At 46.9% G+C, this 27,553-nt stretch overlaps 1 protein-coding gene across 1 annotated transcript in view; it reads left to right on the forward strand.

Moving 5' to 3' along the window:
- The window catches only part of SLCO3A1 (solute carrier organic anion transporter family member 3A1), a 132,007-nt gene that overhangs the window by 96,436 nt on the left and 8,018 nt on the right, over positions 1 to 27,553 (forward strand). The window contains exons 3-8 of the mRNA XM_066558618.1: positions 5,882 to 5,980; positions 9,458 to 9,727; positions 19,308 to 19,472; positions 21,306 to 21,504; positions 22,376 to 22,514; positions 26,811 to 26,986. Coding sequence (XP_066414715.1) covers positions 5,882 to 5,980; positions 9,458 to 9,727; positions 19,308 to 19,472; positions 21,306 to 21,504; positions 22,376 to 22,514; positions 26,811 to 26,986 — 1,048 coding nt within the window. The remainder of the gene's footprint in view (positions 1 to 5,881; positions 5,981 to 9,457; positions 9,728 to 19,307; positions 19,473 to 21,305; positions 21,505 to 22,375; positions 22,515 to 26,810; positions 26,987 to 27,553) is intronic.

Consider the following 27,553-nt stretch of genomic DNA (forward strand, 5'->3'; position numbering starts at 1 on the left):
AAAGCCAGTTCCCTTTGTGCTTTTAGAAAGAGCTTGCTCCTGCACAGGCAGGGGGCTGAGGGTGATGTTCCTGGCCAGATGCCGTCCCATGACCGCAGCAGCACTCCCAGGACCATGGCAGGTGGGTCTGTGCTCTGCCTTACCCCCCACACACCCCAAAACCCGTGATTTGTGATGGTCACTGAAGCACCCAGTTGCTGACAGAGATCACATTGAGTTCCTTGATCCCCTCCTCCTCAGGGATGTGGTTATTTGGTGCGAGGACAATGTTTTGCAGCAATTTCCCACACCTTCCAAACTGGTCAGCTTTCTGCCCACCAAAGGTGACCCTTGGGATGGTACAAGGAGGAGGAGGTATTTCTCTGGCCATGTGCTTTGCTGAAGGTGTGCTGCTCCTTAGGAGCACAGTGAGTAATCTTCCCCACTCTTTATTTCATGGAAATGCCAAGGCAGGAACAACCTGGCTCCAGAGGACCCAGCAGGCAGCAGTGACAACTCCATGGCTAAATAAAGCAGTATCCTCTGCTACACCAGGGGTTTGCCCGTGGTTGGGAAGTGCTGTGTGAGTCACTGCTGATGGTTCCTGCTCTGATGGCCAGCTCTGCTGTGGGAGATGCTGCTTTCCCTCCTCCTGTCTCACCTACCCAGCTCACCTTTGCCTGGAGTGTGTTGGCAGCTCTCCAGAATAAATCTCCTCATGTCTTCAACCCCTGGTGAGGCCAAGGCTTTGAAGTGAAGTGACTTGGTGTTCTTTAGCTGCCCATGTGTTCTTTTTCCTCAGCCTGTGACTGTGCTGACCCTGCTCTTACTCCTCACTGAGCTGTACCTGAGGTGCTCTGGCTGCCCCTAGGTGAGGCTGGCAAGGCTTGCAGTGTCCCCTCCATGCCTTATTTCCAGCCAGGAGGGTTTCTCCTGGGAATCCCAGTTAATTCATTACAGGGATTGAGTCCACGCTTCACCTGTTTCACCCTGTGAGCAACCCTTGTGTTTCAGGGTCCTGTTGCTTCTGTGAAACACCAAGGAACAGCTCTTTATTATTGAAATACTGACAGCCTTTATATCCCTGTCTGCAATTTGCTTTCTGTGCACTTTGTGTGACTCAGAGCATCCCTGTGCCACCGTCCCTCCACAGATGTGGGACCTGCTGCTGCTCCTTCCCTTGGCTCTGATGGAAAACTGCATTGTCAGGCTTGGGCCTTACTGGTGATAAAGTCTCATCACAAAATGTCAGATCTAATACTGGCCTCTGTCCCAATCCTTTCCTCAGCTCTGGGAAAATGTTATTTGACAGGACAAAGTAGGAGTTGGCAAATTGCTCCATTTGAAAAGATGAGGAGGAAGACATTTCTGATTTCTCAGTGCAGCCTGCTTTGCTGCCTTTTTTTATTTCCTGCCTTTTTGGGAGGCAGGAAGACTGATGAAGGGAGTAGAGCAGGTAAACTGAAAATTATTAGCTGTTTTCAAACTAAGATCTAATTGTGCTCTAAAAGGACACAAACTGGAAGGAAGTGTTTGAGAGTTACCAAACAAATTGTTTGAATTGTCCCAAGACAGAGTTGCCTTTTTTAAAAAATTCTCTTCTCTGAAGTATTCCTAAGAGCTGCCATAATTTAGTAAGAATTAAAAAAAAACAAACCTCAGAGATTAAAAAAAAATAAAAATCAAATTTCAGTACCTGTACTGATCACTGGTTTTATTTGCATCAGTGGGAGTTTCCCAAGAGGCAGGTGGAGCCAGGATAGCACCTTTGATCTGTTTGCTCCTGGTACCAGTGTCCTCTGGCTCCATCAAATCAGACTGATCTAAAAGTTAGAAGGAAGCATGGGAAAGGGTCAAGCAAGTGGTATTAAAGCTAGCCACAAATTTAGCACATTTTAGCTCTTAGCAGCAGCCCCAGCACTGGGGAAATGGCTTTTGCAAGACCTCCTTCTCTGCTAAGCAGCAGCTTTGTGGTTGCACGGCAGGGTGGGTGATGTGGAAAGTGTTCTCCTAACACAGGGGTGGTGGCAGTTGTGCAGGATTTCTCAAAAGAGGAAGGATGTCTTAAGCTAATTCAAACTTGCCTAATTTCCCCTTGTGTCCTCAATTCTGCGCAGATGTTCAGCCACAGGTTCTATCCCAATTAGCCTGGTTTTTGTTCCCAGCAGCATGTTGATTGATCCTTGAGCATGGTCCTGCTCTGTGCAGACCCTGGACTATCCCTTATGACAGTCCATGCCTTGGGTTTTTCCACAATCTGCTTGATTTGTGAATTAAAGTGTAAAATACTATTATTGCAACCCTGGGATTTTTGTTGGAGGCTCAAAAAAAGATTAAAAAGGGCACAGGGTGAACCAGTTGTTTTCTTCTTGCTTTTAGAACAAACTACAGAAAAAGAGAAAACACAATTAACATGGTTTTTTAAAGCCAGCCTAGAGGTGAATAATAATTTAATAGCTTTGGTAAGATGTTAGATAGGTGTTCCAGTGGATGCTCTATCCCACATTGCCCTCTAGTGAGGACATGGCAGAGCAAACCCTGCCTTCCTGCAGCCACCAGGATATGAAATGAGGTATTCTAATAACTGAGGACAGGGCTGGTTTCTGACACATTTGAGATGCAATAGAGTGAGGAGGGGCAGTGTTCATCTGTCACCTGTGCCTGCACTGGCCACAGCTTTCTCTGTCTTTGCCTTTTTCTGAGATAATTCTCTCTGCAAGCATCTCTCTGCTGCTGCTGCTGGATCACCAGCCACAGGTCCCTGCTTTTGGAAAAGAGTGTTGGAGTATTTCCTTTTTGCTTTTGGTGAGGGATCTTTTCCCACGTTCTTTGTCTTGGGCTTTGCTCCACGAAGCAAACACCAGTTCTGTGGTTTTCCCTGTACACACATGGTCAGACAGCTCTGTGGTTTGGAGATATCACAGCACAAACTTCCATCCCTCCTCAGCCCAGCACTGCTGCATCCAGGGGTGTTGCCTGGAGGCTAGAAGTGGCTGGTCCTTGTCCCTCTGCCTCCATTTGTCATTGCTCCAGCTGATACGGGGCCCAGCATGTCCTTATGTGCTTGACCATATTTACATAGAAATTCATAATTAATGTTCAGTTTCCAAAGGTATTTGAATGCTGTCTCATTCATCACAGCCATGGCAGTCTCTGCTACATGCCTCCTTCAACTCTGTGCCTGAAAACTTCACACTTATAGGAAAGTTTGTGCTAAAAGCTGTGATTTTCAGCACGCAGACAGGGAAGGGGCCCAGCCTGAGTGTGTCTGTGGCAGATGTGTGGGAGCTGACAGTGCCAGTGCCACCCTCCATGGGCTGCAGGAGCACCATCGTGTTTTGGGAGCAAGGCTGAGCAGCCCTGTCCCCCAGATGGCACTGGGGGGCTGAGTGACAAGCACTGATGCCATCTAGTGACCACAGCAAATGTGACACGGATATTTTATAAAATCCTGGTGGAAGCCACAAGCGGGGCTGGGAAGGATGGGAGATGGGGCTGAGGTGTGCTGGGGGAATAAATCCCTTTTTTCCTGCTCTCTCAGCCTGTCTGTTCCCTTGTTTCACATGCCATGAAATGCTTCTGCAGGTGAGCAGGGATCTCCCCTGTGAGGCTTTACAGGAGCAAGGCACACACCTGCTGAGCAGCTCTGTGGCTCGAGGAGCACAAATTCCCCAGTGCACTGCTGGACCATGGAGCACAAACCCAGCACCCAGGACAAGGTGACTGCAGGAGGGGACATGGCTGGTCCTCCTGTGACTTGGGACAGCACAGGCAGAGACCCTGGGGATTAATTTAAAGTGGCAGCATGGGCTGAGACACAGTGGCATTGATGCAGCTTTGAGCTTGGCAGAGACTGGGCAGGGGCTGGCAGCTCCTGCTGCTGCCCTGACAGCAGTGACCCCTTGTGATGGTGTTCTCAGGGGTCCCAGCATGAGAATGTTGACTCCATGTTTCAGAAGGCTTGATTTATTATTTTATGATATATATTATATTAAAACTATACTAAAAGAATAGAAGAAAGGATTTCATCAGAAGGCTGGCTAAGAATAGAAAAAGAAGGAATGATAACAAAGGCTTGTGACTGACTGAGACAGTCTGGACAGCTGGACTGTGATTGGCCATTAATTAGAAACAACTCTATGAGCCCAATCACAGGTGCACCTGTTGCATTCCACAGCAGCAGAAAACCATTGGTTACATTTTGTTCCTGAGGCCTCTCAGCTTCTCAGGAGGAAAAAATCCTAAGGAAAGGATGTTCCATAAACTGTGTCTGTGACAACCCCTCAGTGCAGCTCACACAGCCTGGCACTTCTCCTCCCACCACCTTCCTTTGTCCCTCGTGCTGCTCCAGGTGAGAAGAGCCTTGAAGGCTTCAATGCACTGGGTTTGTGTGTGAGCAGCTGCCTGGGGGCACCTCTGCTTTGTCCCTGGTTATTAATCCAGCCAGGTCCCAGTGCCAGCAGCCTGGAGGAATTAGTTTGCACCCTGCACTTGAAAAATGAGGAATTAGCTTGCATCCTGCATTTTAAAAATGAAGGTGAAGTTGCTTCTGACCATACCAGCTTATTCTGCTTGGCTAAGCTGTTGTTGGCTGGTGTGGTTTGCTTTGCCTGGGGATGGGGGTCTCTGGGAATTTTTTTGCAGCTCTGATAATTTCTCCAGCTCCTGAGAAATGCATAGAGAGGGAGCTTGGGAATTAAAAAGTTTCCAGATAAGGAACTTGAGGGCTGAGACAGCTGTGATGAAGTGCATTATAAATGCACTGAGATGCCAGGCAACACCCCCAGAGAGATCAGGAGAGTGAGCAAAGCACCCAGATGCAAATAAACTCCTTTGTGGGCCATCTCGGAAGTGCAGTGACACCAGGGCTGGTGCTGGCACATCCCTGCTGAGGTTCCCCCTCACCAGGCACAGGGGTCCATCAGCAATGCCTTCCCCCAGAGGGAACAAACAGGCTCTTGCCCTGCTCCACACTGCTCAATCTGTCCCTGCTCCCTTCAGAAAACCATTTACAAGGGTCCTTGGGAGACTTTTTGTTGTTTTTCCCAAATGTTGTTGTTATCCCAAATGTGAAAGTACCTAATATGTTCTTATTGTCTAATTTACAAATGTTTTGTGTTATCTTTGCTGCTTCTTTTTCTGGATTATCCTTGTTGTCCCCCTGCCTTTCTGCCCTGGATAATTGAGAGCTGGCACTGTGCCTGTAGCATTCTTGTTTCAGGGCCAAAATGGGAGTGAAAATAAATGCTTCTAAACACTGTATTGAAACAAATAAGTAATTTACTCATAATAGCTCTTCTCCTGGTGTTACACTGGCAATTTCATGCAGGTTTTTTAGAAGGAACCAGCAGTTGTGAGGGGCTGGAAGATCCACACAGCATGAATATTTATCATGTGTGTCTGATGGGGAGAGGGGCTTCACAGATGTGGAAAAGTGCTCCTACTTCTGCAAAGGGACTTTATCCAGCAGTCTGTGACAATGCTAGTTTCATAGATTTGCTGTCCCTAATGTCTGAAAATTCTGTCTACCAGGATTTTAGCTGGAGGTGGCAAAGACAGAGATGCCCATGAGGAGAAGGCAGGGCTGCCTTACCTTGTGCTGTTGAGTAAGACATCTTTCAGAGCAGCCAGCCGACCAAAACACAGCATATGTCCACACTGTCTCCTCAGCTCAACAGAAATCCTTCAGCATTATCACACCTCCATCTGTTCATTTTCCTGAAGAGATATGGAAAAGCAAAACACATTTAGGGTGCTCTTTTGCTTGGAGCATTCAGCACAGAGACTGTCCCTATCTATTTGGCATCACTGAGGTAATACCATCTTACAGCAGACAAGCAGAACAACTTGCAGTGAATAACCAGAGCCTGGTGCTAATCTTCTCTTTTCTCTCTCCTTGTAGGGATCCTGTTTACCATGCTGGTATTTGGGCCAGCCTGTGGATTTATCTTGGGCTCCTTCTGTACCAAAATCTATGTGGATGCTGTCTTCATTGACACAAGTAAGGAGAACTGGGTTTGGTTTCAAATCAAAATTTTTATCATCAGGACAAAAATGTTGATGCTCACAAGCAGGAAACTGTCATTCCATCTTCAGTGCCTCTTGCATGTATGGGTGTCACTTTTAGAAGGGTTTTAAGACTGGGATTCAAAATGTTTCAGCTCTGTTCTGATAAATAACAGATTTTTAATGGTTAAAATTTGTTCTTTTTGTGGTTTTCTCTATGAGATGAGTTTCATCCCAGCTCTTAAAGGACACCTTGAAATGGCACTGTGGCATTGTCACACCAGGGGAGCTGTGCCCAGAGCATGGGGTGAAATCTGGAGAGCTGCCACCCCAGGGTGTGGGCAGCCAGCCAGGTTCTGATGGAGGCACACCAGGAAGATCCATGCCCAGCACCTTCTGCTCATGGCCCTGGAGGGGATGGATGGGCAACATCAGTCAGTCCCACCGCATTATTGCTTTTCTCCAAAGTATTAAATAATTATTGCTCACCTTGACTTCACTCTGGTTAAAGCAGATTGTCTGCAAACCGTCCTTTTGCAAATTGTCCTTTTGCAAACTGTCCTTTTGTTCATTTAGACCAAATTCTGCTTTTTTTGGTGCCTGCACTGCGTCTTCTTTGCCATGAGAGGGCAACATGTAACAGGCTGTTCTCTGCTTGCTGCTCCCCTGCGCTCTGCTACCCACGGCAAACCTGGTGCTTCATTCCTTTCCCTCAGTTGTTCAGGTGCTTTTTCCACAGTTCTCAGCTCCATCGGATCCCACAGACCCTTATGCAGGGTTTTTGTCGCTTGTATTTCAGCTCTAGGATGTTGTAAATGTGTTGTCACAGAACACGTTTGGATGGAGTTGAACCTTGCGGGACTCAGAACAGAATTGTGCAAATCTGCAAAATTGTTACTGCCTTTTTTTGATCTCACATGCACATGGCAGCTGAAGAAATGTAAATAATATCAACTGAGAAAGAAGTATCTTTTGGGATGGCTGAGGCATTTGGCTGCAGTTTGGTCAAACACCACATGGCCCTTTTTCATTCCTTGGCTTTACCAAAGCCTCATTTGGCAGAGGAGCTATTTGAAACCTGTTGGATATTTTACCATTTAGTATAATTTACACTAAAATATGAATGTATAGAAGAAAATATTTTATCTCCCAGTAGGTGAAGCTGTGGAACTCCTCACCATAAGGTGCTAAAAATCTCCAAATGGATTTTAAAGCAATTGGACAAGTGTATATATCTGAAAAAAATGAACATGACACCAAATCTAGCTTATAAAGCCCCCAAGCCACAAGAATAATATATGCTGACTTTATTCTTGTAGGCTTTCTGGGCATCTGCAGTTGGTTGCCATCAGAGGCAAGACGCTGACCTAGCTGAAAAGTTAATTTGGTATCTTCTGGCCATTTTTAACATAAGACATTGCTCAGCATTTGCAGCTCAAAAAGCCCCAGAGAAATCCTGAGCCACAGAGAAGAGCTGTAGACCATTAGTGCTGAGAAGCCTGGAAGGGCTGTGGCTCAGCCACATTCCAGGGAGGGTGCAGTGCTCCAAACTCCAGCTCCAGCTGTCTTTGGCCATGGTCAGTCCCTGCCATGCAAAAGCTGAGGCACACATGGCCTCTGTTTGTTTCTGTATGGGAAGGAGTTTCCACTTTGCAGCTGGCTCTGCCTTGGAGCTCCAGGTGCCATAAGGAGAACCAGCTCCAGGGGCTTGAGCCTTGTCCTGCTCCCTGTTTTGCACAGGTGTGGGATGCCACAGGTGGGCAGGTTTTGGGCAGGTGGGCATGCTGCTGCGCTGCCCACCACCCAGCAGCTATTTTAGGAAGGGAATATGAAGAAAACTCTGATTTGCCTGACTCTTCACACTGTTGTGTTCCCAAGAACCTGAAAAAAATGCACTTCAGGCAGGAGGAAATAACAGCAGAAGAATCCAGTCCCTCCACCACACTATTTTTCAAACTTTATCTGTATTTGAGAGCTACATGTTATTTTCCCTAAGGAGAAAAGAGTTTCCTTCTGTCTCTGCTTGAGAGACAACTTGATTGCCTCACTTGAGACAGATTTTTCAGAGTGGCAGTAACCAGACAGTCACCATGAAGAGAGCAGCTTGTTATTCCAGCCATGTGGACCTGGGTCTCCCCCAGGAATCAGCTCCAGCACTGGGCACCCTTGTGGCTGTGGCAGCAAGGCAGCTGTTAGGAAAACAGTTTTTCCTCTCCTGCTGTTTATTTGTATTTTCTCACACTGACTCCAGACCCTTCTTGGGCCTTACCTCTGCTGAGTGATGACATACAGGATACTCTGGCCTTTTATTTTGCTTTTCTTCCTTTTCTGACTATTCCTGTACTTTCCTGAGCCCATTTGATGCTGTGGGTGGGTTTATTTTCCAATATTTAGGACTGTTTCGCCCTCCACATAGTCACAGTTGCCCCTAAAGTCCAAATGCCAATCTCTCTTTTGCTGAAAAGAGAATTCAAAGCAGAGGGAGCATTGAGCTCCTGGGAAAACAGGGTGATAAGCAGGGTTGGAGGTGCAGTGTCCTTCTCTGTGCAGGCCTGTGCCAGTACGTGTCAGGTGAGTGTGACACAGACTCCATGTATTACAGAATAATTATTGATCAGTAATAATCTTTATTAAGAAACCCATTGCTCTTTTATAGATTATGATATAGGTGTACTTGATTGGTCTTTTAATTAAAACACTGTCACCATTGGCTGGTTAGGAAACCACCCTTTGCTAAACAAATCTCCCTAACACATTCCACATGTTCACAACATCAGGTGTAGCAAGTGGAGGTAAGAACTGTTTCTCATTATTTTTCTGTGATCCTGCTTGGTCTTTTAATTAAAACACCATCTCCACTGGCCAAATAGGAAACCACCCTTTGCTAAACAAATCTCCATTCCACATGTTCACAGCATCAGGTGTAGCAAGTGGAGGTAAGAACTGTTTCTCATTCTTTTCTGTGATCTTGATTGTTCTTTTAACTAAACCACCCTTTGCTAAACAAATCTCCCTAACACATTCCACGTGGTCACAATATCAGGTCACAATATCAAGTGGAGATAAGAACTGTTTCTCATTCTTTTCACTGATCTTGATTGGTCTTTTAATTAACACACCATCACCACTGGCTGATTAGGAAACCGCCCTTTGGTAAACCTCCATTACACATGTTCACAATATCAGGTGTAGCAAGTGGAGGTAAGAATTGTTTCTCATTCTTTTCTGTGATCTTGATTGGTCCTTTAATTAAAACGCCATCACCATTGCTTAGGACACCCCCCTTTGGTAAACAAATCTCCATTCCACATGTTCACAACATCAGGTGTAGCGAGTGGAGGTAAGAATTTTTTCTCATTCTTTTCTCTGATTTTCTTGCAGCCTTTCCCAGCACCATGCCTGGGAAGGTTACCTGTGGCTCTCTGTGACCAGACAGGCCCAAACCCCTGACCGCTGTTTGCCCCCCTCACAGGCAAGCTGGACATCACCCCGGACGACCCTCGGTGGATCGGAGCGTGGTGGGGAGGCTTCCTGCTCTGCGGTGCCTTACTCTTCTTCTCGTCGCTGCCCATGTTCGGCTTCCCGCAGGCGCTGGGGCCGCGGCCGGAGCGCGCCGGGGACAGCGAGCAGGCCATGCTGCCCGACAGGGACTGCCAGCGCCACAAGCCCAGCAACGGCGTCCTGCGGCACCCGCTCGATGGCGACAGCGGCAGCACCACCACCTGCTTCCAGCAGCTGCGAGGTGAGGCCAGCTCAGCAGCGGCTCCTCTGTCCCGGCAAATTCGCCCCGGGAATCAGCTGCCTCGAGTTTCAGTCCGTAACTTCTGTTTGTGTTGCTTGTATCTGAATGAGAGGCTTCGTTCCACTTGGAGGCTGTGGTTTGTTTATTTTTTTTTAAGCTGCAAAGCTTAAAAAAAGCTGGGAGATGTTTAGCCTGGAGAAAAGGAGGCTCAGGGATGACCTTACCACTCTCTACAGGTCCCTGAAAGGAGGTTGTAGTCAGGTGGGGTTGGGCTCTTTCTCCAGGCAGCACTAAGAGAACCAGAGGACACAGTCTCAAGCTGTGCCAAGGGAAATATAGGTTGGAAATATATTAGAAAAATAATATTTCTATATATAATTTTTTCTATATTATATAATATATAATATTATATATTATATAAAATTTTTATATATTATAAATATTTTTATATATAAATTTTTAAATATTATATATAGTATATATTATAATTTAATAGATGAAAATATATTCTGAAAAATATAATTATATATATATAAATATATTTTATATATATAAATATAAGTATTATATATGAAAATATATTATAAAAATACAATTTTTATATATAAAATATATTTTTGTATATATAAAAAATATATTTCCTAATATATTAGGAAAACGTTTTTTACAGAAAGAGTGATAAAGTTCTGGAATGGTCTACCTGGGGAAGTCATAGAGTCAGCATCCCTGGATGTGTTCAAAAAAAGACTGGATGTGGCACTCAGTGCCATGGTTTCGTTGAGGTGTTAGGGCATGGGTTGGACTTGATGGTCTCTTCCAACCTGGTGATTCTGTGAATTCTGTGAGAAATCTGTGATAGTCCCATAGAGTTGCTAAAAATAATGAAGGGGAGCACGGTTGCCAGAGCAGTTTGTGAACTTCTCTCCAGTGTACTGTTCTGCTCCCTTCTGCCTCCCAAAACAGAGAGAGAGCCAGCAAGGGCACTTAAAAGAAATTGGGAGCTCCCAGCACCTGAGTTTCAGCTTAGTGCAATCCCAGATACAAAGCAATGAATGCTGGGCATCACCACAGCTCTTAAACTGAAATGGGAAGAGGGAGATACCAGCCCAGAATAGCAGCAAAATGGCTGGGCAGAGCATAATTTGTAGCAAATTACAGAGAAAGCCTCACATCATGTCCTGCAGTGATGGAAATGGAGGTGACTCTAATTAAAGTCAACTGAGGATCCAGGATTTTGTGGGAGAGTGTGGGCAGATATCCTTTCTCTAGGCTGTACTGGAAAATCCTTCATCTGAGAGGGTGTTTCTGTAGCACTGGTGGCTGCTTCCCACTCCCTGTTGCCGTGGCAGAGCAGGTTTCATTACTGCCTGATGCATTTAGATAAATGAGGAGAAAATCACTTACTCCCTGTGCAGTCACCTTAATTGGGAGTTGAACAAAGTGCTGGTGGGAAGGAAAGAGACTTTGGGGAAAAATGTGTTGTCCAAATATATAAAAATGCCTTGAATACTAGATGTGGTTGTTCATTAAGGAAAGGTCAAAGATGGAAATTTTGACTTGATGAGTAAATTCAGAAGAAAGGTAAAGATAAATTGTTTGAAACTCAGTCAGTAAAATTCATTTTTTCATCGTTTCATCCTTGTTGCAAGGATTTTCTCTTGAATGAGCTTTTCCCATGATATGTCCATATGGATAGTTCTGTGGCATTTGTTGTGTACACATCAGAGTGCCTGCTTCTGGCCACTGAGCTTTTGGAGTGGGCACTGGAAATGTTTGCAGGTTTTCATATTAAAAAAATGAAAGAATATGACATATCCCTGCTGCATGGAGGGGCAGCAGTTCAGCCTGAGGATGGTGCTGAGCGTCTTGCACACAGGGAGGCCATGGGGGGTTCACTGAGCATCTGTTGCTTATTGAAGTAGAGAAATTAAACTGCCACATCCATATGCTTCAAGTATTGATTACATCAGGAGGCACCACAGGCCTCCACGTTAGCCCTCTCACTGCAGGTAACCCCATTTCAGATCAGTCAGTATTCCAGGAGCCTCTTTGGAGGTGGACTTTGAAATAAAATTTACATGACATCAAATAAGACAAGGAATGACCTTTTTAGTTATTCCTTTGAGGCTATCACAGATGACTCGGTAGCTGACATCTCCTTTCAAATCCCTTGCCACTGTTGCCATAGTCAGAATATGGTCAAGAGTCACATTGCTGAAGTGAGGCAAACACACCTCATCATTCCTGATGAGCAGTGTTTCAGGTGATGGGTAAATCTTTCTGTGGGTCTACATTACTTTGGTGGCAGCTGAAATATTTGCAGGCATTCTTTTGTGGCAGATCTTAGTCTCCCTAATTTATTTGTTGATTCTCCTTTGGAGAAAGTTAAGACTGCTTGGAGAAAGTTAAGACTGCTTTTTCCTAGGGTAAAAAAGGCTCTTTATTATATACAGAGGTTAAAAATATGAATGTGCATGCATAGTCGTGTCTTCTGTCTGAATATGACCTTGGATTTTGCATGAATTTGTGATGCTGAAGAGAATCCATGGAATCATAAAACGACATGAGTTGGAAGGGACCTTAAAGACCATCTAATTCCAACCCCCCTGCCATGGGCAGGGACACCTTTCACCAGCCCAGCTTGTTCAGAGCTCCATCCATTCTGGCCCTGAACACTTCCAGGGATGGGACAAGATTCTCCAGGCAGCAGCAGAGGATTTGCCTGCACAGGGGGTTGGGACTGGAGATGGTCCTTGGGGTTTGTATGGTCATAACTCTGCCTCATTTTTAGCAAGTGGTGTCTCTGCAGCTGGTCCTGGACAGAGCTGTTCCTGCTGTGTGTCCATGTCTGCATGGAGGTGTGGATTGTCCATCTCTTGTGCAAGTGTGGGGAGGAAGAGTTGCTTCTCTGGATCGATTATGCAAACACCCTCTGTATCAACAGCACATCCTTAGAGGATGAACTGCATCTCCTTTTTGGCTGCTGAAGGAGCTTTATTAATTTTTTCTTACTTTTTTTTTCAAGTCTTGCAGTGACTGCCACAAGAGAAAGGTCATGGTAGGAGAGGGAGCAGGGCAGTGTCAGCTGGGGACATGCTCTGAGCTGGGTCATGGCTGTCAGCTAGAGACATGGCACGGCTGGCAAGTGGGAGGATGCTCCAGACACCACAAGATCTGCTGGAAGTCAGTGAGATGGAGTGCTGGCTGAGATTCCTTGGCTTTCTCTTGCCTTAGCACGCAAAAAAAGCCAGGACTAATATAAAAGGAACATGCTCAAAGTATTGATCTTTTACATCTCTGTGAAAGTCTTAAGCGGGAGGGAGGGCCCAGCTTTTGGGAAGCCCTGGCATCTCTTCCTGTGGGGTATTTTCATGCCAGGAAAGAAGCAGCCTTAAGAGGAGCTCTAAACTTGAAATGAAAGTGGTGCCTTTGAAGAGCACGAGGTGAAGAGGCAATCAAAGGCAGTGGAGGCAGCAGGGGGCTCAGCACAGGGGCATGGCAGCTCAGGCAGGAAAGCTTTGGGACAGTCCTGGGAGCTGCTTCCCGTGGCTAAACTGGCACGGGGATGCTGCACTGCTTTGCCTGATTAGTATTTCATTTCAGCAAAGCAAATCCATTGGGGAGCACAGAGAAGTGAAGGATTAACAGCAGTGGAAGCCTGAATAAATGCTGCCAATGCTCTTTGCTCCCGCCTTGCAGGGTTGTTCCAGCCCTGTGCTCTCCGTGTGGTCTGTGAGAGCACTTCAGGCATGGGCTGGGCAGTCCCTGCTCTTCTGGGGGGCACAGCTTTGCTTTCCTGCCTCTGCTCTGCCTTGGGGACCTCTCTGCTCCTTGGGCCAGAGAAGATGCTCAGCTCTGTCAGTGCCCTCTGCTCGAGTCTGTCCACATCTGCCCTCTCACTCGCTGCCTCTGATGCACCACCTGCTCTGGGACGTGCTTGGAAATAGTTAATTAAAAACCTTCCTTTTTTTTCCACACGGAAATGTCACATCTATTGAATTGAGCGGCCAGTTCTGATGAAATTTGATTTCAGAATGCTTCCTCTGCATGATCTTTAACACCTCTGAAGCACTCTGCCCTAAATGCATTCTGTTTTGCAATGATTTAAACCAGAAATTCGTTACGTTCTGCCGCTCTGTCTAGCAGGAGAGATTAAAGCCCTAAAAGGATTGAAATTGATATGGAATCCTCCAGGTTTGGAAAGGGAAGCTCATTCACGAGGAATTAAAAGAAAACTCACTGTGGAATTAAATGAATTTCAGAACTGCAAATTCCCTAGATTTGGAAACGTTTTGGTTTCTTTCCAGCTTCATTTTCAAGAGTGTAGGAGAGCTGGGACGTACAGCTGACAGCTGCCTTGTCTTCTGTTCAGTTCTGTCCTGCTCCATGTACCAATCTGCTGAATACCTAGGGAGGGAGCTGCTCTGAATCTGGGATTTCTCTCCCAAAAAGTGCTCACTGGGAGCATAGTCCTGGGCCAGAAGCTGTGCAGGGAAGACCTGGACCATGGGGAGCCTGTAATCCTCAGTGGGAGTTCATAGGATTGGGCAGGATTAAAGGCTAACAAGGGTCATTTTTAACTCCTGACTTCTCATGACTGATAGTGACAAGCTTTTGGAGAGAGCTCCATCTATACCTTCATTCACAGCCACAGCAGTGAGGCTTTGGCCCAGGTTTAGACTTTAATGCCTTTTGGATTTGGGTCTTGTCCCCCTGCAAACAAAACACTTTAAAGGCTTGCTGAGAAGTTCAAGTCTTAGGTGAGAAGATGGTGATCATAAAAGGCATCACGTCTTATCAGTCTTTGAGTTTTCTGTGGCTTGTGTTTCATAAGGGTGCAGATATTGTTGTCAGCTTTCTCTTGGCTGTTTCCAAGCCAGCATCTTGTTGTCAGCACCATTAAAAAATTCAGAAGGGCCTTCAGCCTGCACACCTCAGGGCCAAAGCTGAGCAGCAGCTGAAGGCAGGCAGAGCCTGTCTACAAAAAATGTGACATGACTTCTGTGTCACAGTTGAGGGAGGTTTCTGTCCTCCTCTCAAGTCAAATAAAGGTGGTTCCTGCAGGGAAGATGATGGACGAGAAGGACCTGCTTTCCATGCTTGAGTATGTAACTGCTGCTTCAAGCTTGCATCTTGTCTGGAAGGCTTTTTTGATTTATGTGTCATGCTTTTCCCTCATATCCATTATGATAATTTTGCCAAGGCCACATGGAACTTCAGCATACTAACCTCACCTGAGATATCTTCAGCACTTCTTGCCTTACTCCATATTCTTTTTTACAGAAGCCACCTCTTTCCAGAATGTGTTTTGTTCTTGTTGCCTGTGCTGTTTTCTTCATCCCTTTTTCCTCAACCCAGGTGGAGGTTTTGCCTTTTGCTTTCTCTTGAGACCTGAGGCTTGCTGCTGACATGGGTAGTAGAAAGTCATATTTTGGCTCAGGACTACATTTTGCCTTTCCCTCACCACTCTGTCCTAGGTGGACTGGGCTGTAAACCTCCCTCTAATTTATTACTTTGCTTTCTGTGTTCTTCATCGTTACTGCAAATTGAAAACATGTCTCTGTAGGGTGCTCCAACCAGAAACAGGGGCCTTGGTGATTGTAATGTTCCAAACAATTCATTTCAAGCACCAACGTGATGATTATAGTTTGTCGTTTCTGGAGAGTAGTTAAACCTCGTGTAATGAGGTTGCCAATTATCCCCGCTACTCCCCGATGTGCAGTGACAAATCAAAGCTACTTGGTGTACATAAGTGTGTGCATTTGTCAAGCCCCTGGCCTGTCATCCACAGAGCACCCACGGAGGGAGACAGGGAGGGGGTTTGGATGCTTTGGAACCAGTGTTGCTTGAGTGGGAAAAGGTGGGAAATCAAGGGATTTGTGGGGGATATTGGAGAGCTCTGGGATGTCCACCCAGATCCCTCCCAGGCCTGCAGATGATCCTGTGACCAGCACTGCACGTGGATGCTCTGAAGAGTTGGGATGAAAGACAGCAGTGAAAGGAGGTGTTGTGTTCTCCTCAGTGCATCTTGCCAGGGCGGTGGGAATCGCTTTCCTGGGAATCCTGGAGCGTGTCAGGTGCACCGGGATGAGGATGGGAAATGAGCTCATCCTTCTGTGAGTGGGAGGCTGAGTCTGTCTGTGTGCCCTGCCTGCTGCGGCTTGTGGGTTTTCTCCAAGTAGATTTTTGAGACTCTTTGGACTCCAAAAGACTTTTCCCACTTTGTAAAAGGACTCCATTTGAGCTTTGTAGCTGCAAAGGGCTGCTCCAAAGTGTTCAGGTAACCTTTGGGCCTGTAAAATTGCAGGGTGACATTTACCATGACACCCTGCTGGGTTGGCTCCAGTGGAGAAACACCATCCATAGCTGTTGTGTTCCCCAGGGCTTCACTGTCCCCCCTCAGGCATTTCCATTCCTACTCCATAGCCAGCACCATATGCCGAGCAGCTGAAAGCATGTCACTCTAGTCCACTGAGAGATTTTTAAACTTTGCTGCTGACTTTTTACCTTCTTCCCAGAGGTATTTCACCCCAAGAACTGAGACGGATGAGGCAGCAGCCGGTGTCAAATGATTGATCTTAGCAAATGGCAGTAGCAAGATGAAAGGATATTCAATTCTATAGGGAAATCCCCTTTTATTTCCCTTAGAAGATGAAAGAGAATGAGCTGGCCCTGGCTGAGGAGATGGTGGAGGCTGCCAGACTGCTTGAGTTGTCTGTGCACTCTTTGCACTGGGTTTTGTGTCCCACATGCCTGATGGTACAGAGTTGCAGTAGACATTGGTCAGACATTCAGCAGAGGACAGGATCTGTCCCAGAAAACTCACAGGAAGAAGAAGCAGTGATTGTGGAATCAAGGAATCACAGAAAGATTGGGGTGGGAAAGGACTTTAGAGATCATCTTATTTCAGACACCTCACCATGGACAGGGACACCTTCCACTAGACCAGGTTGCTCAAAGCCTTGTCCAGCCTGGCCTTGGACACTTCCAGTGGCATCCACAGCTTCTCTGGGCACCCTGTTCCCCTGTCTCACACCCTCACAGTAAAGAATTTCTTCCTTATATCTAATTTAATCCCTCCCTATTTCAGTTTAAAGCCATTACCTGTTGTCCTGTCACTACACAGCCTTGTCAAAAGTCCCTTTCCAGCTCTCCTGTAGCCCCTTCAGGTGATGAAGTGCTGTGACCTGGAGCCCTGCACTGCCAGACAAGGCACTTGTGAGGGGTTCCTCTCCTGTGTGAGATGCTGCAATAACTCTGCAATTTTTTTGTTGTCCACCCCAAGCACAGAAGATGGATTTTGACCTTGGTAGTGCATGATGGTTGGGTGCCAACTTCAGAAATAAATGTCCGTGATCTTTAGCTCCCTCCTGCAAAAGCCAGGCTGTCATCACTATTGTTTGGTGGATAAAGTTAGAGCTAGACCTTAGTGTCTTTGGATTTAAATTGGCACAAAGCTACATCTCAAGGAATCCATTAATCTTGAACAAACTGAACTCCCGAGGCACAACAGTCATTAATACCTTAAATATGGCTTTTCAAGCTCAGTGCTGCCAAGTCCACCTTTTCATTTTCTATATTTTTCCTGGCAAGAAGGGGAAATTCTGTAGGTGGCCACCAAAGAACTGAAGGAAGCAGCAGGTGGCTTCTGAAATTTATCCATGTCTGAATTCCCTCATCCCCATTCCTCCCACACAGTATTTTCCCCCTTTTTTCTTCTCTTTTTCACTCATTCTGCTAAAAATTGCTATGCCTCTTGCACCTTAATTATGTTCAGTAAATCTTTAGGAAGCAGAAATTTTATACAGCTTGGAAAAATGTTTCTGATTTAAAGAGACCAGAAACTGTGAAGTGACCTCTTCCAAAAGGGTTAGATCAAACCTAATTATAACCCTTTTTCCCACTGTCCCCAAGAAAGAGCCAAGGGCACCCAAGCAGAGCCTTGACAAAGAGCTGTGCATTCTCTGCTGAGGCCAGTGCAAAAAAATCCCTGAGGGAAAACATAACCCAGCACCAGAGAAACATCATCTGCCAGCCCCTGGTACACCACAGGGGATCTGGGGGATGGATTTTCAAAATGCAAATAGGGGTCCATTGAGGCTTCACTACACTACTTCAAGGTAATTTTCAAACTTAATGATTTTCACATTTAATTCAGGGAGAAATTAGTCATCAGGTATGGAGACAAAGCAAGGCTCTCTTTTGTACTGGGATGCTCTCCTCTTCAAGCTGTGTTATCTCTACAATAATTAAAATGCTCGCTGGAGTAGAAAACGTGCAATCTGATTCATTAGACAGATTTCCCTTTGTAGGGTTACTCTTGTTTGCCTATAGGAAATTGAGATGGGCTTGAAGTAGAGGGGACTCTAGACAATGATGATTTGGAAGGGGAGAGCCAAGGGATCATGAAATCAGAGGCACATGTGTGTGTCCTACACACTGAACAGCTCAGCACGTCCCCTTCCACCCTCTTAAGGATGGCAGGATCTGCATGGAAGGCTGGAGAAGCTTTAGGTTGTGGGAACACACAGACTGACAAGCCTGTCCCTTGGCACAAGGCAGGAGGACCCTTGTGCCATGGGGTATCCATGGGCCAGGCTAAGCCTGAGAGTTTCAGCTTGCTGAAAACACCCCCATGTGCTGCAAGAAGGTGGCCATCAGTGAGTGAGCCAGTTTGGAACAGGAAAATAAATCAAATCTGGATGGCAGGAGAAGGAGAGTCCGGATGTGAGCTGGGTTAGTTTGTGTCTTAAAGCTTGCAAGGATTTATGCTGAATACAGCACTCATGGCACCTGTCAGCTGGCTCAGCTTTGTTCATTGGGAGCAGGTACAGAAAGGAGAAGGGGAAGAAAGAGCACACCAGGTTTTGATTGACTTCCCTATGGGGAAAACAAAAAGGAATGTTGGAAATTTTTCTCTTTCTTCCAGTTTTCTATAAGAGTAAATAATCACTGATTATTTCTTTTTGCACCTCTTGGTTCTTGAATCTTTAAGTGGCACTGTTCGGGTGTTTCACTTTGTTCTGGTGTTCCCACATTTCAAGCAGTTTGTCTGTGCAGAATAGGAAATTACTCTTGCTGTGAAATGAGTGTACCCCACAGAGGAGGAGAGAGGCATCTCCAGCACCTCAAGTCTACACAAAAACACCTCTGTCACAGACATATTTTATGAAAAATCCTTTTGCTAGGATTTTTTCTCCTGAGAAGCTGAGAAGCCTCAGAGGAAAAGAAAAACAATAATTATCTGCTGCTGTGGAATGCAACAGGTGCATCTTTGATTGGTCCATGTTGGTTGTTTCTAATTAATGGCCAATCACAGTCAGTGACTCTCTGAGAGTCACGAGCTTTTGCTGTCATTCCATTTTCCTTTCTATTCCTTGCCAGCCTTCTGATTAAATCCTTTCTTCCATTCTTTTAGTATAGTTTTAATATATCATAAAATAATAAATCAGCCTTCTGAAACATGGAAGTCAAGATTCTCATCTCTTTCCCCGTCCTGAGACCCCTGTGAACACCACCACAATTGGTGACCCCGAGTGCCCAAAATTCCACACACCTCTCCCTTTTTCCTCCCTTGTAGTGATCCCCAAAGTGACCAAGCACCTGCTGTCCAACCCCGTGTTCACCTGCATCATCCTGGCAGCCTGCATGGAGATCGCCGTGGTGGCCGGCTTCGCCGCCTTCCTGGGCAAGTACCTGGAGCAGCAGTTCAACCTCACCACCTCCTCTGCCAACCAGCTCCTGGGTGAGTAACCAAGGGCACACCAAACCTCCAAAGGGATTTAGAAGTGTTCAGCGTGGCTGGTAACTGCTGCTGGTTGGGCTGCCCCAAAAGTGACTTGTTTGAGATGTGTCTGTGAGTGGGAGGGTTGGCCTTCAGCTGTGCCATGGCTGCAGGGCCCAGACCAGACCTCCAGCATCCTTTCTCCACTGCATCCTGCTGCCATCACTTCCCCTGTGGCCCAGCCTGTTGAGTGGGAAGCAGTATGGGACACCCAGGATGGGAGAGTCTGTGAGAGCCTTGGAATCAGCAGAAATGGGCTGTCTGGTTGCCCAGGACTGCAGTGATAGTGTGGCCATTGAACTGCTTGTCTCATGGTTCTGGTGCCCCACAGTTCTGCAGCCCATCTCAGTCTGGGTTAGGAAGCCCAGTGTCTCTTGTTAATCACTACAACTTTCCCCCTTGGCCTGGAAATGACAAGATTGCAATGAGCACTTCAAGTACCTGAGTTAGTGCAGCTTGGTCGTCTTTCAAATGTCCCTTCTCTCTGACCATTCCATGCTGCTGTGATTTCACGTTCTACATTTCTCAGCGTTCATTTGTTCCCTGTCAGGACACTGATGGCAGAATATTCATTTATTTGCTGCTGCTGCTCATCCCAGGCAGGCCCAGCCATTTGTTTATGACAGCCCTCCTCTCAGCAGCACCCAATTAAGATATCTGCAAGTTGATCTTGGATGATCTGCGGCCACAGCTTGCCAGACGGGCAGCTGGCAGTGATCTGTCAAAAACTGGGACATCAGGAAATGGGTGGATCTTCATCTCATAACAAGGAGTTTGCAAGCTGCTCTCCTGACAGTTGTTTATTTCCCTATTAAAGTCATTGATATATCTTCTGGTTTTGGCTTGGTTTTTCAAAAGAAACAATCCCCTGCAGTCAGCCTTGCCTCCCCCTGCAACCCAGGAATTTGCTAGTGAATTTTAATATGATTTGACAGAAGGCCAGAGGTCTCGAAGTTGTTAGGCAATTCCATCTTTCCTGAAAATTAAAGGCTTGGCAAAGGGAAGTAACTTCACTCTTGACCCAGTGGGAGAAGGGAAAAAGCTGTTTGGTGGGAGCTGGCTGGGCAGTCAGCATGGGAGTGCAGCTGGGTGGCCAGCAAAGAGGGGATCACCCATGAGCCAGAGCACATCCTGCTTCTGACCTGACAGAAAGGAGACTTGGATACCTCTGTGTTTCTCACAGCAACTTGTTTAAACAAAGTTGTCATCAGGGAGTCTGGGAATGCCAGGACTGGGATTCTCTCCTAAGCACAGTTCAGGCAGTGAGATCTGGAGTGTAACTGGCAGCAAAGGGATAAAAGCAATCCCAAACAAGCATAGTGTGGTGATTTCTGTCTGTGCTGGAAAGGGAGTCACTTCTGGCAGTGATTTTGCATTTCACAGTTAAAGAAAATCATTTTAGGGAGATTTCATATTTTCAAATGCTGCTCCTGCCTAGTCTCTGGAGATCAGACTCCTGTGAGTCACACCAGCAGGGCTCATCCAAAGCCTCCAGACACCTCAGAAAATTCTTGACTTTATTTGCTGCTGCTTAGGTCAGGCTGGGCCAAGCTCAGCAAGCCTGGCATTCCCTCCATCCTGGATGAGAACTGGCAGAAGATCCTGGTTCCTCCATGCAAGGCAGCATGCCTGTTTGCATCTGTTCCTTTTTCTGGGCAGCACCAGCTTGGTGCCACTCCAGCAGTTGGGCATTGCAAAGTTTCCTGGTGCCAGTGCACAGCTCTGGCTGCTGGAGAGCTCAGCCTGTCCCAGTGCAGCTCACTGGGCCTTGCTAACTGCTTTTTCCTCTTGCAGGGATGACAGCAATCCCATGTGCATGTCTGGGCATATTCCTGGGTGGCCTCCTGGTGAAGAAGCTCAGCCTGTCTGCTCTGGGAGCCATCAGGATGGCCATGCTGGTGAACCTGGTGTCCACAGCTTGCTATGTGTCCTTCCTGTTCCTGGGCTGTGACACAGGACCTGTGGCAGGGGTTACTGTTCCCTATGGAAACAAGTGAGTCCACAGAGAGTTTCAGGGAGCTCTGCCAGCATAAATCCATGTTAGTGTCCTTGAAAAGCAGTGCTGGCCTTCAGACAGCCACAGAGCAAGCACAGAGAAGGCAGTGTGGTGTGGGCTCTTAGTCTGGCATGTTTCCATGCCACTCACCACTGAGAGACCTGAGCACCTGCAGATGACAGCAGAGTTTCACTAAAGTCTGAAATTCAGTCAAACTGAATCAAAAGGTGCCAGACCTGAGTCTGTACCCACAGGCACCTCTGGAGCATTGGGTCTGGTTTGCCCTGGCAGTAAGGGACATGCACTGCTCTGTACATTGATTTCAGTGCCTGAGGGGAGGCTGTAGAACCAGGTTTTAGATGCCTAGAAATACAGATATGGTGAAGAGAGAGTGTTTTTGGCTGCAGGCTCATTTTAATGTGAGAAGTGAGGCTCACATAACCCTGTTTTGTCCTGCACTCACAGGACTTGGAGAGAGTCATTTGGTATTTTCTTCCTGAGTGCTGCTGTATGCAGTGGCAACTCTTTAGATGACAACATCAGGCTGTCAGCTCCTTACAGAAAAACACAGAGCTGTCTCCACAGCATCTCTTTGTGTTTCCTTGAGGCTCCTTGTTGAGGTAACAGGGCAGCCCAAGGCTTGCATTAGATTCTCTCTTGCAGGGAGATAGTGGCCATGGCATTTCAGTCTCCAAGAAGAGGCTGTAGCCTGGATTTCTTAGAGCTGGAACCCAGCTAGCCTGCCCACTGCTTTTTTTAGTGTGTTTGCCTTAACTCTCCCCCTCAAAGGCATCTTTGTGAGGCAACAGTTGGGAGAGCTGGCTGATACCACACTGTCCATTAATTTCTTTCTCTCTTTGTCTTACAGCTCAACTCCAACCTCATCTCTGGACCCATATTCCCCGTGCAATAACAACTGTGAATGCCAAACTGATTCCTTCACTCCAGTGTGTGGGGCAGACGGGGTCACATACTTATCTGCCTGCTTTGCTGGCTGCAGCAGCACGGTGAGTGGCCTTCCCTGGGGACCTCTCACCTGTAGGAGCAGTTCTGGGAGCTCAAGTGAGTGAGGTTCCTGTGTGTCTGGGGGGGCAGCTCACCCACAGCCAGTGAGCTCACAGCTCTGGTGGGCCTGAGCCCCTGTTGTTTTTCACTCTGTTCCATAAATGCCCACTCTGTGCAGGGAGCAGGATGGGATCTCACAGCCTCCTGCCCTGGTTTTCCTCCTCAGCAGGGAAGCAAGGAACGTGATGGGAGATCTGCACAGGTGTCCAGTGGTAGAACACATCCTCTGCAAGAGATCCCTAGCCCAGAAGGGAGAGCTGGGGAACCTGCTCCTCTTTTATCCTGTTGTTGTTCCTTGTTGTCCTCATCTCCCCTCTTCTCCACCTGCCCATGTTTGTCCTGCCCAACCCTTTCAGTCTTTTTCCTCTTGCTCTTTCCCTGAATCTGGTTCCTAGACAGTTGTGAGCAGTTGCTGGTTTTATTCACCCTTGTTTAAGCTTTCCTTTAACTCTACTTGCTTATTTCTCTTTCCTTGCTTTGCTCTGAGGCAGCAGCAAGAGCAGTTGTCAGGGGAGCAGAGTTTCCATCCAAAGACATTCTGCATTTTTCAGTTCTCTCTAAGAGCTTTTTCCCTCAGAAAACTCATAAAGACCAAACTATCCCTGTATAAAGAAGATGTGGGGAATTTTTAACAATATCTTAAAAGCCAGCTTTTTCATTTTTTGCTGCTGAAATGTTAATGTCTTCTGGGTTAGACTGAAAATGAGTGCTCCTGTGGGTGGGGACTGGTGGGATTCCTGCATCCTTGCTCACTGCCTGGGGCTGTGCCAGGCTGTGTGGAGTCTGTGGGAGGTCAGCCTGGTCACAGGCACTGTTTGTGCCTACACATCAGTGCTCAGCACATGCAGTTATCCCTCCATGGCTTCATCCTTCCTCGCTGAGGAGATACCAAACCTCCCCTCCTGCCCCAGAGACAAGGCACAGGTGAGTGCTGACACTTGGAGCTGGCAGTGCAGCCTCCCCACCCTCATCACCTGTGAGCTCATCCTGCTTAAACATCTTGTCTCCTCCATTCCCCCCCCAGCCTCAGAGATGCTGGCATCCCTTTGAAACACCACAGTTCAGCAGCCCTGCAAGGATCCACATCAACGTGTCACACACGAAGGTGTCTCCTCCCTGCCTTCTTCCTCCTCCTCCTCCCAATAAGCCAACACCTGAGATGGCAGCAGGATGATTTTAAGAGGAAACCAGCTTGTTTCAGGCACACAGAATTGTGTCTCACCAGCTCACCAAGCCTTCAGCAGGTGTTCAGCTGGTGTGTGGCTGGAGCATGGCAGAAATCTGTGCAGTGCAGGGCAAAGCTCTGACTCCTCTGGAAGGAGCATGGTAATGAAAATTCAGCTCTGCCCCTTCAGCCTGCAGCTGCCTGACCTTGTGCTCTGCAAGAGCAAGCCTCTCAGCAAAAAACTCACTCTGCCTCATGCTCTCTCTTACTCACTCCTTCTCATTTTGCCTTCTTGTTGTCATCCTTGGGGTTCTTCTCATCTCTTTGTTTTGTGGGGGTTTTTTGCAGTAACATTTTGAACACAAATTGGTGAAGCAATAGCATCTGCTGGAAAGGGCATTATCAAGAATTATGGACCAGTTTGGCCATGCAATGGCCTTGAGGCAAAGCCAAATTGCCAAACCAAGTTTTAAACCCATAATCCAGGTAATGACCTGTCTGGAGGGTCTTGTGAATGTTATGTGCTTGTGATGAGGCAAGGGTTGCTTTTTACTGGGACATAAAATTCTCTGAATGCTTTATTTAACTTTACTACATTTTACGTTTCTGACTGCTTCTCTTCACTTTTCCTCTGTGAACAATTTCTAAAAGCAGTGTGTAGCTCAGATATTTCTTTCTTTTTCATTCCTTCTCTTCTTACTGAGCTGATTCCAGAGGTGCACTTGTCCAAAAAGCCATAGGAATATCAGTGCTGGTAGGCAGAGCTCTGGCACCCCCAAGGACTTTTCTTTCCAGCCATTCCTAGGAGTGACCCTTGCATACCACATGTTGGGCTGTGCATCTTGTTTGTTTGATGCCACTGACTCTCTCAGCATTTTGGCTGGAGACACATGAATTCCAGCCTGGAGTTACTGTGCTGGCACCTCACAGCTTTGCATTGAAATACCAGCCTGTCCCTTCCCTGTCAGAGCCAGAGCTTAAAAAATGAGTAATTAAAAATGTGGGTAAAATAATTTGCGTGGATAATCACAGCAAAGTCAGGATGCTGTTAAAGGTGTAAACTCTGCATCTGTGTAGCTTCACAGGCACACATAAATCTGGGTGTGCAGGTTGCTGGGCAGCAGAAGGTTCTGATAACAAGTGGTTGGATGCAGTGGGGTTGTAGACAAGGAGATCTACAGAAGTTTGGCACAGTTAGCAAAAAATTTCCTCTCCACAGGACAAAGTTATAGCTCCATCTTTGATGTTTCCTTGTTTGATGTCTGTGAGTTGCATACTGTGTCAGTAATAAAAGATCAAAGATCTGCCAGGTAAGGATGAGGTGCAGTGCTAAGCAAGCTGAGGTGGTTGGTACAAACCACTCACAGTGCTTGGGGCCAGCACCTTGAAGCAAAGTGGTAAAAAAAGCAGATTGAGGGACAAATTTTCAGGCAGTGAAGGTAGAACCTGCCTTGTGCTTTGTAAAAAAATCCCACCAGGGGCAGGACAGTCTGCCCCACCACTGCCCAAAACAGGTACTTTCTGTCCCTTGATGAGAGCCCATGGGAAATAAACACCCCATTCTGCATGTTTGCTGTGATGGGAATTTTGTCCAAGGGTTGTTCAGTGCAGCTGTATATTTTTCCAGACTTACATGGGTTTTGATCCACAGGGCCTTGTCCAGGCTAGTGGCTAGCAGCGCACTGCAGTAAGAGCCAGGAGCTACAAATTCCTGTTGTCTGTGCAAACACCACCTCGGTGGTGCTAATTGTCACCATTCTGGAGCCTTCAGGTGTCAGCTTCTAACTCACAGCACAGGAATTTGTTATTTTAATTACTGCTTGCCAGCAGAAAGGCACCTGCATGTCTGCTCCAGCTCTCCTAGAGTTCTGCACCACAGTCTCTCTTGTCCTCTGTGCACTTAATTGGAAAAAAATGATTTGACTCCTGTGCAGAAGAAAGAGATTGGTGTCAGAAAGGTTGGAGTAGTATCCCTGCTGATCCTTATCTTTGGAGGCAGTGAACCAGAAAGTGTGCTTTTGTATGGTCCTAAGGGGACCCCTTTGGCAGAAAAGCAAAGGAATTTCTGCTTGCACGTGGTATGGGAGAAGGGGAGGAGATTGAGCTGCTTTTCAATATGTTATATTTTATGACGTTGCTCCTCATCCAAACATGTGACCTGCAAACCCAGCGGGCTTGTGAAGACAAGCCATGAATCATTAATGACTGTTTCTTTCTGTATTCGTTAAGGGATTTCTTGGTAGTATTGTGTGCCTTAATTGCACTGACATCCCCCACTCAGAAATTCAGGAGGGCGAGTTGGAAAATAAGGAAAAGAAAAAAATCCTTAAATCTGTGGCTGGCAAACAAAGCTTCTTTTCACATCCTGCACTTGCTGGAGAGATCAAAGCAAAATGCAGTCATTCCACCCTCCTTCTGATCACATATTGATAAAGTTTATCTTGCTTGACTTGAGCTTTTAGCTCAACACAAATCCCTCTGAATCAGATGTCATTTATTAGCCCTGGAGTGCACTGAGGTCCAGCAGCATCCCTGCTGCCAGGCTGTGGTGGTTCAGCTCTGGGTGAGCTGCAGCACCCATCGTGGGTGGCTCCTGCCCAGGATTTGAGGTGCTGGAAGCAGTCCCCAACCTGCAGCCAAGAGCAGGGCTGCAGATTTACCTGCATTCAATGTACTTCAGTTTAATTGCAACAGCCAAGAGGACAGAGGTAAATAAGAAAGTAATTAGAACCATAATGGGGGGAATCTTCCTTGTCACAGAGACACAGATTGTTTCTTTATTCTCCTCCAAAGAGGTAGAACTCGGTAATAATTCTGTCACCGTGACATTTATGGGAGAGACTTGAAAGGAGCAGAAGAAAAGAAACAAGGCAAGGGACAGCTTTCCCTTGCTGGCAGCATGCGTCAGCTCTGACGCTCCTGAAACTCTCTCCGAACCCCCCTCCAACAAGCACTTAGGAGTTATTTAATTGACCATCAGAGGATTAGGAATTGCTGCTGACAAGCCCTGTTACAGAGGGCAGCGGTGGGATCAGAGCTCTCCCTTCTCCTGACTCCTTGTGCTCCTCTGCAGAACCTCAGTGGCTGCTCGTGCCTCACCTCGGTCCCTCCTGAAAACGCCACCGTGGTTCCTGGCAAGTGCCCCAGCCCTGGGTGTGAAGAGGCCTTCCTGACATTCCTGTGTGTGATGTGTGTCTGCAGCATGATCGGGGCCATGGCGCAGACACCGTCCGTCATCATCCTCATCAGGTGGGGCTTTGGTCATCATCCTCATCAGGTGGGGCTTTGGTCACCATCCTCATCAGGTGGGGTTTTGGTCACCATCCTCATCAGGTGGGGCTTTGGTCATCATCCTCATCAGGTGGGGCTTTGATCATCATTCTCACCAAGTAGGACCGTCAGTCACCGTCCTCATCAGGTGGTGGGATCTTGTCATGGGATGAGGGCTGGAGGAACTCTAAGGCACAGGGGGGAGATGAGGGTCCCACACAGCTCCTGGCCTCTGCCTTTTATACCAGGCTCACTGTCTCCAGACCCATGACTTTGAACTGAACCTTCATTCAAGCTGTTTTCTCCCTAAGCTACTCTTTTTCACTTGTTAGTGTCTGGTTTAGGCAGGCATGGCCCCAGTTCAGGGCCTGCAGTATGGAACTGCTGGAGAGAAAACAGGAACTGTTTAAGCCCGTCTTTGGTAAAGTGAGGGAGTGAGGTGGAACTGGGCTCCCAAACAGACAAGGTTCCTGCAGGGATCTTTCAGAGAATGGTGGCAGGGGCTGTTCTTCTGGGATTAACATGGAAATACAGATGTGCAGTTTC

The sequence above is a fragment of the Molothrus aeneus genome, chromosome 13 (assembly GCF_037042795.1).
Source record: "Molothrus aeneus isolate 106 chromosome 13, BPBGC_Maene_1.0, whole genome shotgun sequence".
In the NCBI taxonomy this organism is placed as follows: domain Eukaryota; kingdom Metazoa; phylum Chordata; class Aves; order Passeriformes; family Icteridae; genus Molothrus; species Molothrus aeneus.